Source organism: Eublepharis macularius, chromosome 3, assembly GCF_028583425.1.
Source record: "Eublepharis macularius isolate TG4126 chromosome 3, MPM_Emac_v1.0, whole genome shotgun sequence".
Taxonomy (NCBI): Eukaryota; Metazoa; Chordata; class Lepidosauria; order Squamata; family Eublepharidae; genus Eublepharis; species Eublepharis macularius.
Genome location: NC_072792.1, coordinates 185037853 through 185050743, shown reverse-complemented (window position 1 = coordinate 185050743; position 12891 = coordinate 185037853). Strand labels below are relative to the sequence as shown.

The 12891-nt window shown below is 50.4% G+C and overlaps 1 protein-coding gene across 1 annotated transcript in view; it reads left to right on the top strand.

Moving 5' to 3' along the window:
- The window catches only part of XNDC1N (XRCC1 N-terminal domain containing 1, N-terminal like), a 47139-nt gene that overhangs the window by 9952 nt on the left and 24296 nt on the right, over window positions 1-12891 (top strand). Inside the window, exons 7-12 of the mRNA XM_054974517.1 lie at window positions 1693-1925; window positions 3680-3823; window positions 3910-4042; window positions 4402-4574; window positions 7817-7959; window positions 10279-10350. Of these exons, the coding sequence (XP_054830492.1) occupies window positions 1693-1925; window positions 3680-3823; window positions 3910-4042; window positions 4402-4574; window positions 7817-7959; window positions 10279-10350 (898 nt within the window). The remainder of the gene's footprint in view (window positions 1-1692; window positions 1926-3679; window positions 3824-3909; window positions 4043-4401; window positions 4575-7816; window positions 7960-10278; window positions 10351-12891) is intronic.

The window sequence follows — 12891 nt, the reverse complement described above, 5'->3', positions numbered from 1 at the left end:
GTGTGCTATAACACAGCCAGAAAATGTCCAGAAACTTTACAGAAAATTGAAATCTGTGCAATAATTACTTTCTTATCCCACCTAAACTTATTTTACTTCTTTAGCAATGTCAAATGCCTTATTTATGACTTGCCCTATGAAACTGTGCTCTTTGCCATGTTATAAAGTTCAACAATAGTTAGTTTTCTGCAAGCAAGATGGTGACTGCACTCAGCACTGAAGAGCAAGTGAGTGAGCTGCAAACTCCAGCGCACGGTGCCCCTTTAGCGCATGGATCTTACTTTTTTACCACCTGAGAGCCTTTGTTACTTTTTTAGCATCTGAGAGAAGGTAGAAAATGAAAGCCAAAAATGAAAAAGGTAAAGGAAGAGCTCAGAAATGTGTCGAAGAATCATAAACTCAGCAGATATGAGCCCCTTTGCAGGGAGAGTGAATAATAAATCCAATAAATAAATAGTACATAAATGTATAACTTTGAAACATTGCGCTTTTCAGCAGTGTTATCATACATGTTATAGCATATGACAAAATTAGTCACATTTAAGCAGTAAACGTCTGAAAATATTATATGTGGTATACGCAGAAATTATCCTTATCTAATGCCGAAGATTGTTTTACGTACAAGCATCCGTGCCTCACATACAGCCTTGTCTTAAAAAGCATTTCTCGGTTTCTTTTTTTTTTTAGTGCTCCCCAAAATTTCTAATGCTATCATGTGGAGAAAAACGTAGTACATTTCACAATTCAATAAAGTTATTTCTTCCCAAGCTGTCAAGACATGGCTGATATATATATGCAGGGCTTTTTTTCTGGGAAAAGTGGTGGTGGAACTCAGTGGTGGAACGCAGGACCACACAATGACATCACTTTGGGTCATCTGGAACAAGGGGGGAGTTTTTTAAAGTTTAAATTGCCCACGGCGAAAATGGTCACATGGCCAGTGGCCCCGCCCCCGATCTCCAGACAGGTGAGTTTAGATTGCCCTCTGCGCCACTGACGCGGAGGGCAATCTAAACTCCCCTCTGTCTGGAGATCAGGGGGCAGGGCCACCGGCCATGTGACCATTTTTAAGAGGTGCCGGACTCCATTCCACTGCGTTCCAGCTGAAAAAAAGCCCTGTACGTATGCATGTTGGTACCTTAATGTGTCACATCTTAGTCTTACCATTAAGTGCATGCTTACCATGTGCTTTATGAGGCAAGGAATTGGGTGAAGCAGTTCGTCTGCGGAGGGACTCTTGCTGCTGAGCTGGACCGTCTCCACCCGTGATCTTGTACAGGGAGTGGGCTGCTTGCTGTGCCTTCCTACAGTATGTCGGGACAAGGCTGCCTGCCTGCATTTGCACAGTTGACTCTCTGTGGCAAAAGGAGAAAAGGCTCCGGAACAGCAAAGCTGATTCTCTGAACCTGGGCAGATCATGAGAGGGAGGGCAGGAAGGGTTGCGTCAGGGCTTAGTTCTCGTGGCCTTTTCTTACATGCCCAGGCCGATCGCCACCTTGGGGTCAGGTAGCAGTTTTCGCTAGGCCGGGAGCTGGGCACAAACAGCAGCGTTCTGCAAGCACCTTGGTCCATCCTTCCACAGTAATGGGGACAGGTTGAGAAAGAAGGTCCTTCCGTTACCCCCCAGAGACACCGTCCTTCCCCGTAGAGTCTTAGGAGGAGGTTCTATATCCACTGGCTCTTTCTTTGCAGGGGCAGTGCAGAGGAAGCAGCGCTACAAAGCCGACTTCAGCAGCTGGAGCCCACCGCCAGCCCTGGGAGACGCAATCCAGTCTGTTTGAGCCGCCCAGCTCAGATGGTGCTGAAGGCGGCCGGTGCCCGCAAAAGAGCCTTGCCCCTGGTGAGCAGCCCCAGCCTTCCTGCCACAGAGAGCAAAGACCTGCCCCAGCTTGTGGAGGACGAGGCGCAGAGCCATGCGGCATCGCGTGAGTGCGTGGGGTCTTTGGTGGTTGCACGGCAGCTTCAGTAACATGGAAGGGAGGAGAGAACCAGCCTAAAGGCCGATTCAGAAGACCGCTTTGTTTACCGAGGAGGAAGCCCATCTTGGCATTTTGTTCTGCTGAGGTGGAGTTGGCTCATGTGTTTGAAGACCTCTTGAGGGCGCTTGATGGGATTTTCGAGCCCAGGGCAGGGACTGAGACAAACCTCCAGTGCGTGTGTGTTGGGCACATGTGTGCTTTGCATGACCTGTTGGTAGAGGAAGCAGAACTGCAGATAAGGAAATCTGGGCCCTTTGGCTCGGCTCACAACTTTTCTTCAGATTGCAGGATTTGGGCCGTGGGGAGCAGGAGGGGAACTTCATGTTTGGATAAACACTCAGCCCTCCCGTTGATTATTCTTCCTCCTGGGAGATACGGGAAAAACAAAAATATCCATTGTACTGGGGGAAGACTGAGATACCCTTTACACAGATTATCTAGATAGAGCACGATCACTATACATCATTTGGATATTATATTTAAACCCACAACAACCATTCTCAGAGACATTTCCACTCACTTCCGCTGTGTCTTGCTAATAAACCAAAAATATTATTATAAAGTATCTAACAATATTTACCACTATACCCCTTCCACCTCCAAATCAACAACTCAGAACCCACCGTGATCTATACGTTTTATTACTATATTACAATGCACCATACTATACTAACTGGCTTGATATTTTGTTCTCTCACTTTTATAATCTTCTTTCCGCCAATCCACCCCTTCAGCGCTCTGTAATGCAGAAAAGGCAGGGAGGCCTCCTCCGTTAGCTGGGAAGGCTGCTGGATCACCTGGGCTGGTCACTTTCTCACACTCAGCTGAACCTACCTTTTAGGGTTGTTGTAAGGATGAAATGAGGAGGGGAGGAACGAGCACGTCATTAGGAGCTTCTTGGAGGGAGGGGGGTGGGAAGTAAACGGTGTAATAGATTAGTAAATGGTGTAGTTATCCTTTTTGAGGTCCTGAAAGACGGTGGTGGCTGGCTCTGGGTCCCCCAGGGAACTCGATCGCTGTGGGGAACGTGACCCCTGGTTCTTCCCTCAGAGGCTAGCCAGCATTCTGTCCACTGCTCAGCCATCCCACTGCGGTACTGTTTGAGGCTCAGCAGGTAGTTACGGGTGACAAAACTTGGTTTATATGGCATCTCCTGGGAAAACCCTTTGGAGACACCGGCCTCCCTGGCTGTTTCTGACTGACTGGCCTTTTGCGACGTCTTCTTTGTGGGTTTCATTCACTGCGGGATGACAAAACAGACACTTCCTCCACCCCTGCAGAACAGTCTTATCGGAGGGGTTCCTTTCTGCCTTGTTTTATTTATTATTGTTATTGTATATTTATAGTCTGCCCCGTCTTTCTCACTGAGATCCAAGGTGGATTGCGTACTGCAAGTGAATACAATATAGTCAATAGCTAGGGTATTCACAGAACAAAAATACCATGCGATGAACAAGATGTGTCTGTAGCAGTGGAAAAGAGCAAGAGTCCAGTAGCGCCTGTAAGACTAACAATATAGACGCGACACTATGCTCTATACTACCCTGTAGTATACTCTGCCACACATTTTGTTAGTCTTATAGGTGCTACGGAACTCTTGCTCTTTTCCAATGTGATGAACAGTTAGGACTTCCAATGAAAACATGTTGCCCGGCTTGGTTTGTTCTGCAGGGCCCAGGCATGAATTGTCCACGCGAAAGGATCGCATGAAAACCAGGAGGAGGAAGAGATCGTGCCGTGGGATCGGGAGGTAATTTTGCTCTACGTGGAGTTTTCTTCCGAGACTCCCAGTTCTGATTCAGGCATGTCCGTTGATGAATCCCACCTGGTGCAGAAAGCAGGGGGTAAACATTGGAGGGGGGGATCAGTAAGGGGGCCCTCCCTTAGAGAAGGTGGAGTGCGGGATGCCCTTGTGCTGGGAATATGCCAGGTCTGAGCCCTGATGCCTCCTCTTGGAAGGGAGCTTGGAGAGCAGTCCTTGCGCTCCTGCAGAACTTCCAGGCCCTCTGCCAGCCAGAGAGTGCAGCAGGTGGGCCCAATGGACTGCCTCGGCAGCGTCACCTGTAAGACGCTCCATAGCTCCGTATGTCCCAGAGAATCCCACCCGGATCCCTCTTGCCTGGTATCTAGGGAAGCGGTGAACACCCGGCTTCTGGCCAGGTGTTTGGGGCTGTTTCAAAGGCTGATGCTGCCTACGCCCATTTTATAGCTGAATTCTGTTCTGTAAACTCTCCTAGAGTCAGTTCGTTTAATGTGTTGTCACTGGATGGTGCCCCGTGGAGAGAAAATGGCTTCAAGGGCTTCGGGTCTGGGAGGCACCCTGGGAACTTGAAATAAATAAAAGCCTCTGGTAAGCCAGGTTTTGGTGCACAATAGAAAAGTATCCGGCTTTAAAACAAGTCAACATAATGTTCGTCTGCAGGTCCGTAGCAGCCTCTTCCGTTGGGCCAAGGCTGGGTTCTCGAAGGGGGGGAAGAGGCCGAGGTCGGAAGGGACGGTGGCAGAAGGTGGAAGGGGAGAAAGAGCTGGGCGAAGAGGAAGAGGATGGGCCCGAAGAGGCAGGTGTGGGGGTGGGCACGTGCCCCATCTGTGACGGTGAGTGGGGGAAGGAGAGGGTGGTGAAGAGAGCCCTCTGATTGCTTAGGGTTTGAAAACCGGCGTTGCTAGTAGCAGACTGCAGAGAAATGGAAGCGAGTATCCTGGAAACAAACCAAACCAGACAAAAAAGCCGTGAAAACTAAGACAGGAAGTGTGATACGGTTCTCACCTACATAAATCCAAAGGGACTTCTCATTCAGCATATTCCATTTACATATTTAATAACAATAACAGACCGTATTTCCTATACATGGAAGCAAACTGGCCTCATATCCATCTGCCCCCCCCCCCCCAAAAAACAGAAAGCTGCTTAAATTTACAACGGAGGAATCCTGTTTACATTCCATACCGTATAAATAAGCATTTGCACTTTAAATATCTAGAAGTCCTTTGTCATAAATTTAGGCAGACTGTATGCCACCGTGGCTGAGCAATTTATTTTAAAATCACACTTCCTTTCCTTCCACGTGTTGTGTTTCCTCAATTGCTACATGTTTTTGAGTTCCACCCTACGACGCTGTGAGAGAAGAGCGTTTGCCTCCTGCTGGCTTGCTAGGGGGGGAAAGGGGGGTTTTGGTTGCACCCTGCTGATTGAAGTAGATGACGTGTTGTGTGCATCCCGTTTAGTGATCGGAGGCAATGTTGGAGGGGTACATAGTTCTCCCACAGACAGTGAATCGCTCATGTGGGTGTTTGTGAGCGATGTCTCCTTTCCGCTTCAAAGAGCCAGTAGTCCCTTCATTGGTGCAAAACACTATGGCAAGACTGTTACCAAGAGCGAGCAGAAGCTTGAACGTCCCTCCCTTCCTGCAGTCACTCCATTAGTTACTGTGCTCAGTTCAAGGTATTGGTCATCACATTAAAAAGCTCCTCACAGCCTGGGTCCAGCATACCGATGGGACCGCCTCCCTCCCTATGTTCCTGTACGGCAGCTTCGCTCTTCTGAACAGGGTCTCCTGGAGGTGCCAGGCTGCACATGGGCGAAATCGACAGCGCCCGCACGCGAGCTTTGTCTGTGGTGGCCCCTGTCCTATGGAATGAGGAGGCCAGGAGAGCCCCCACTCTTCTGGCTTTCCACACATGATGCAAAGTCGAATTAAAAGGCTTTTTAGATAAGAGGGTGGTACTATAGTGAAGGGATCTCAGATGAACTGCTAGTGAGTTAGGAACCATAGACTTCGCCATTGTGTTGTATTGGACTCCTGCCAATGCTGTGTCTTTGTGAACGTGTATCCATTTCCCTTGTGGCATTGTTCATGGGAATGTTGATACTGACTGTACTAATATCACACTGTGCAGTCCGCCTTGAGTCTCAGTGAGAAAGGCAGACTATAAATGACAAAGAAAAATAAATAAATATATTGCAGAAGGGTCCCCTCTTCCTATACCGTCCAGCCTGCCATTATAATCCCCTTCACAAGCCCTGCTCTCTGTCCCCCTGACTACAGCATGAGGCGAGTGGCAGGAAGAAGCAGGGCTTTATTAGTGGTGGCGCCTCACCTTTGGAAAGCCTTTCCCATGAGGCTTGCCTGGCCCTATCTGCCTCCCTCCTAGGTGCCAGGCTAAACCTTTCCTTTTTACTCAGTCTTTTAACTAGGGAGTTTGATCGTTTTCAATGATTTTAATGCTTCGGCCATAAGGATTATTTTTCAAGGGTCCTTTTACGCTTCTAAATGTTTTCTGCTGTTTTATTCTCTTGCTGGGTTTTCAAATGGCTGGATTTTTTAAGGGTTTGCTGATTTTAATGATTTTTATGGTGTTTTGTGACAAGTTTTATTTTGTTCCCCGCCAGCAGGGGGCAGAGCTGGTCTTCCAGACCTGCCAGTTGCGTTTTCGTTTTGACACTGATGATCTAGTATTTGACAGTGGGCAAGGCTGATCTTCCCTGACCTGGATGGCCCAGGTTAGCCGGATCTCATCAGCTTTCAACAGCTAAGCAGGGTCAGCCCTAGTTAGTATTTGCACTGGAGGCCCCTAAAGAAATCCAGGGATGCTATGCAAAGGCAGGCGATGGCAAACCACCTCCGAATGTTTCTCGCCTTGAAAAACCTTCGGGGTCACTCTAAGTCGGCTGTGACTGGATGCCCCTTTCCACCCCCAAGGCAGATCCAGCCCCTACAAGACGCACCCAGTCTTTTGAGGGAGGGGGCATTTTCATATAGCAGTGTGTGTTTGTGTTTATGTTTATGTTATGGGTAATATGCCAACTCACTAAGACTCCAGGCAGATTATGCATTGTAAATCAATCCACAGATGGGACATCCAAAGAGCAACGTGGTAGGGTTGGGGCTGCAGAATTCTGAAATCAAGCAGAGATCTGAGACAAAGCGGAAACGAAGCATAAGTATTAAGATGACATGTTAAACAATGCAGAAGTTACCTATTAGAAATTACCTATATTATATGTAGAAGAAATTACCTAGGTATTACCCATATATAGCAGACTGGTTCAGGAATCAGAATCAGAGTTGGAAGGGATCTCTGGGGTCATCTAGTCCAACCCCCTGCACAATGCAGGAAATTCACAAGTATCTCCCCCCACCACACTCAGTGACCCCTGCTCTATGCCCAGAAGATGGCAAAACACCGTCCGGATCCTTGGTCAAACTGGCCTGGGGAAAATGGCTTCCTGACCCCAAGGTGGCGATCGGCCTTACCCTGGGCGTGTAAGAAGGGGCCACGAGAACTTAGCCCTGATGTAGCCCTTCCTGCCCTCCCTCTCACGATCTGCCCAGGTTCACAGGATCAGTGTTGCTGTCAGACGGCCATCTAGGAAGGCTCTTTATAAATTTGTTTATATTCAGGTTTACCATGTTCTACATGGTTTTAGCACGTCACGTCTAATACTCGATGCTTCGTTTCAGGTTTCTGTGACCCTAGTTCTACCATACTGCTTGTCAGATGTTCCCTCCTATTTGATTGCCTAGGCTGACACTGGAGCCTGCCTTGAGTCCCAGTGAGAAAGGCGGACTGTGAATAAAGTAAGTCAATAAGTAAAAGTAAGTACGATAAAAGAGCAGGTGGCCATTTGTGGCTTGCTGTGTGAAGAGGGAAAGCCCCGCGGAACAGAGATGTGGCAAAGAAAAGACGCAAGCTGGAATGCGCAGAAGCTCTTTGTGGCATCCAGAAGCCAGCAGGAGGCGCAGCAGGAAGCGCGCTCTGTCACGGGGCCAGTCTTTGGGGCTGGGCTGGGGAGCGGCTGGCCCTCACCCCCCTCTGCTCTCCCCTTCTTTCCACAGGTCGTTTCCCCACCAGCCTCCTACCGGCTCATGCCTCCAGCTGCGGAGAGGAGCTTGAGGCAAGTTCTCCCTCCTCGTGCGAAGAGCTGCCGGACGCCGGGGTCTGCTGCCCCATCTGCCAGTTGCGCTTCCCTGCTGCCGAGGTGGAGGCTCACGCCAGCTCTTGCGGGGAGCCCCCTGCCAGCAGCCCCTCCTGGCTGTGGGGGGAGTAGATCTGGCAGGAGTGCTGCGTGGCAAGCAGTGCCGAGACTGTACCTGACTCACGGGGGAACCTTGACTTGCTCACCCACGCCTCCGTCGGAACGAAGAGCCCTCCAAAGGCCCCCAGCTCCCAGTTTCCGTGTGAGGAGCCCTGCACGTGTCCCCTTTGGGGTGGGGGGAAGCTGGGCTCAGGACCTGCCCAGCCGCCTTTCTAGGAGCCGACATCTTGGTTGGGTTGTGAAAAGCTTGACAGTCCACAGCCTGTGCGAGTGGCTGGAATGGCCCAGAAGGGGAAGCTTCAGTGCCCAAGTCTTGTCTTGTGGGCCTGCTTTCTCCTCGTCTTCCCTCCTTGGGGGGTTTGGTGAGGGCTGGCTGGGAGGGTGTCGAATGGGCACGATGCATGTGGCTGAGCCCCAGCATGCAAGTGTCTCGCTGAGCATGCCACAACTCAGAAGCTGCTGTGAATTTGGAAAGGGGGATGGGGTGGGGGGGCTTGTGCTCCAGATTTGGAGAAGGGGGGTGACAGCAATAAGAGCTCCACTGGGGGTCTGCTGTGTCAGCCAGGAGGTGGCCCTTGCTCCCTGCGTCAGGCAGTGAATCTGAAAAGGGGGCCCAGCTCCATTGTACGTCTTCTGTGCTGGAGGCAGCTTCTATCATTTCAACGTACTGCTCGCCTGTTTGCCACGAATGTCGGGGGAGAGACAAGAGGGCTGCTGCTTGGCAGGGGGGCAGAAGAACTACTGCAGAGGCTCCTGTTCAAGCCCTCTCCTGTCTTTTCACCCAAAGGTCCTGAGCCCAAAGAGCCAGGAGTCCGACCTCTTTCCCATTCAGGGAGGGCGGCTGATACGGGAAAGCGTCTCTGATTTTTGCCTGAGCATCTGAAGCTGCCTGAAGTCGGCATGTTAGTCCCTTGCCATTCGCAGCGTCTTCTCCCACGGGTAGCGGCTCCGCAGAGGACTGAAATGGTGGCCTTGCGTGTGCTCAGCATCGGCCTCTACTCTGCGCTGCAGTCTCTGCTGGCTGCCCACGGCACCGCTGGTTATCGGCTCAGCCCCGTTCAACGATGACCTCCCTAACCCCAAAGCTTGTTGGGCCTGGGGATTGCTGGAATTCAAGGCCTGCGCTGGACACAAGAGGCCCACCTCTCTCTCTCTCTCTCTCTCAATTAAAAGTTTTATATAATTAAAAACAAACCTAAAAGCTACGTACAATTACACATATACTAATAAAAACCAAGAACAACTAATGGACATACAATAATAATATCTGATTTATACACTGCCCTTCAGGACAACTCAATGCCCACTCGGAGTGGTTCACAAAGTATGTCATTATTATCCCTGCAACAATCACCCTGTGAGGTGGGAGGAGCTGAGAGAGCTCCTAGAAGCTGTGACTGACCCAAGGTCACCCAGCTGGCCTCAAGCGGAGGAATCAAACCTGGCTCTCCAGATTAGAGTCCTGCTGCTCTTAACCACTACACCAAACTGGCGCTCTCAAAAAAAAAAAAACAGGAAAAAAACCAACGAAAATCTAAACTAAAAGGTTTCCGATTTTCTCTAAAACAGGAGGCCCATCTGTCTCTCATAGACCAACAGAACACAGTTTGGACCACCAGTGTGTGCCACATCTCTGTGGGGGAGGGGAATACTTCCAGAAGGCTCAAGAAAGTGAGCCAAACCACATCCACAGGGGGAAATTGTTGGGAGCTGAGCATGAGCATCTCTGCACCGGTGAATCGCCTGGAAAGAGAATGAGGGTATAACTCCAAGGAACCCTGTGACATCCCTACTGCGAGCTGTTACACTTGTCCCTAAATCGCACCCCCGCATCAAGGGCTGCTTTCCACTTTGACCCATTGCAAGAAGAGTCGGGGGGGGGAGTGGTCCTGGGAAAGCTGGAACCAGGACCAAAGTCAGGAGGGGAAAACTTGCCACTGACAAACACTGGGCCCCCCCCGGGGGGAATTGGGTGAAGCTTAGCTGGAGGCTGCCCTCTGTGTTCATGTGGCAACCCTGCCCTTGGGGGAGTTGGCGGATGGGGCCGCTCTGCTCTCTTGCCTGCTGGTGTCCCTGCAGAGGAAAAACAAGACAGCTTGGCGCAGGCAGGAGGGATGAGAGCCCGGCTGCCACCTCGAGCAGAAGCACGAATCGGCCCTGGAAACCTGCCCTGCGGGGGCCCCCTGGCTGAGTGGGAGTGCCCTTCGGAAGGGCAAGTCTTAAGGGAAGATCCCTTAAGCCCTTTGCCATTCTCCCGTCCAGGCTGCAGTTCCACAGGGAGCAGGTGGCATCTCTTTGGGGGGCAGGATGGCGACGGAATTCGAGGGCATCATGGTGAGTGATTTGCAAGGGGCCACTCCCTTTAACCTCTGTATGTGGGGGGGGGGCTTTCATTCCTGCAGCTGGTTCGGAGGCTGCTTCTTACACTTGTGCAGGAGGGGCTGACCTCTATTACCAGCTGGGTAGATCATGAAGAGGGAACTGTCTATTGGGAGGATGATCTTCAATGGCAGTGTCTACGCACGGCTAGTGCATGCATTAAAGGGTTGTAGTGTCTGCTCCTACAGAGATGCGTTGTTTGTATCTTTTCTGGGACGGGAGAGCTCTCCTGTTTCCATGCCTGTTTCTCTTCCCTCACAAGGATAACAATAAATAATAATATTTGATTTGTATACCACCGTTCAGGACAACTTAATGCTCACTCGGAGCAGTTTACAAAGTGTGTTCTCACAACAATCACCCTGTGAGGTGGGTGGGGCTGAGAGATCTGTGAGAAGCTGTGACTGGCCCAAGGTCACCCAGCTGGCTTCAAGTGGAGTGGGGGATCAAACCCGGCTCTCCAGATTAGAGTCCTGCCGCTCCTAACCACGACACCAAACTGGCTGTCCTCCTGCCACTGCAGTCAGGGCCTGGTTTTCCTCCAGCCTCGTTTGACCCTTCTGGGCAGTTTCCACCCTTGGCTCTTGTGGCTCATTCGCCTGCACCACCCTCCTCGAGGATAGTGGACTGTACCTCTCCACGCTGCACATTTGCACCCCAACGCCATAAAGCAGTGCTGCTTGGAGGGGGGGGGGCTTGTGCTGTTGGGCTGGTTATACTAAGGTGCAGGTGCAGTGTTCTCCCCCAGGACATGAGACTCCCCCCACCCAGGAGCCCAGGACATGGTGTTGAAGTGCCATGGGAGACCAGGTCGCTTGCTGGCCCTTCGCAGCAGGCAAAGGTCTGTCGGAGTCCTGGAGGCTCTCTGATCTGAACACAGCCCTTGGGAGGCCAGAGCCCTTGGGAGCGGCGGTTGCCAAGTGCCGCGTCTCTTTAACAAACAGCTTCCCCAGGTGGCTAATTTGCATTCCTCTCGGCCTCCCTGTGCCAGGGGAGTCCCAAGGGGCTGTTAAATCAATCATGCCCAGCTCAAATGAGAAGGAGCAAACGATGCCCAGCCCAGCCAGGGACTTAATTATGGAGCAAGTAATGAATCGGTGCTGCTGCCTCTTCTCTCTTGGGGAGGGCAGCTGAGGTGCCCGAGTGGGACCAGCTCTTCTCGGCGCTGAAAGGAGCTGTGAGTGCGGGAAAGGGTCTCTGGATTTCTCAGGTAGAGACCTGTAGCTAACATCTGGCCATTTCAAGGAGGGAGACCAGCCACACCGCCGATTTTCATTGCACCACTGTTCAGGCACATCCAGGCAGGGAATCAGTAAATAGGACTGTGGCCATGAGAGACCCACTAACCCCCTTGCAGCACCTGTGTTGATGATGGCTGGAAGGAAGGAAGGCAGGAAGAGAACTCTTGTCCTTGCTCCTAAAGAACAACCAGGGGAAAAGGGGGGGGCAATACCTGACCGACTCTGCAATGACAGTGTGAAAAGCAGGTCTGGAAAGCTCTAGAACGGCCTCTCTCCAAATATCATCTGTGGGATTCCACCCATTAGCGTTTGCTCCTCCGTTCTAAAAAATTCCAATTGCTTTTCAAGGAATCAACATCTTCCTACTTTTAAAAAAGATTCTTAACTTGACTGTATCTTCTTGCCTCGAAAGAAGCCTTTAAGTATATTAGGTTTCCATTACCTCTAATATCGGATACTTGGTGAACATGGAAAACGTGTGTGTGGTGTGGGAGGCATCATTCTCTTGGGAATACTTCCTGGAGAAAGCTGTGAGCGTCCAGAAACAGAATCTCTTTTTGAATATAAAACAGTGAATGCTCACATTTTGTGGACTGGCAACACTGTTCCCTTGTGTGTGCCTGAATTTTTGGTCGTTCACAACATTCATCTGGGATTGTCAGATTCCAAAAGCTTTTAAAACAAAATTTACCCAAACCCCCATAAAGTAGCAAACTTTTTGAGTTTGAAGAGACGGATGGCGAGAGAGGCCGTCTTTCTCTCCTGTGTCCCGGGGCCTTTGGTACCTGCATTGCACCCACCCCCCATGTCACCTCCTCTGCAACTCAGCCATATACCTAATTAAGATGCCCCAAACTTCAGCCCAAGGCTTTGCCATCGTGCACTGAAACAGCTTCTCTCTCTCCCCCACCTCTGTTTGATTTCCTCCCCAACTTCCAGAGGGATGAACACTTGATACTTGCTGTGTGTTGGTTCCTCCCAAAAAGAAGGATATACTCACAGCCAAAAAGATAAGATCTAAGGTGGTACTGAATGAGGCTGTTTCGTGAGTCTGGGATAGTTTGGCATACTGTATTGCTTTAATTAATTTTAGTAACCTATACAAACTGTGATAAGGGATTTAAACGTTTATTAGTCAATGTCTGGTGAATTGAGACAGCCTATAGCTATAGACAATAAACTGTTTTGACTGAGAAGGATTTCCTGCTCTGTTTGTAACTGTATGGCCCAACATAACCTTTTCTAGAGGAATAAG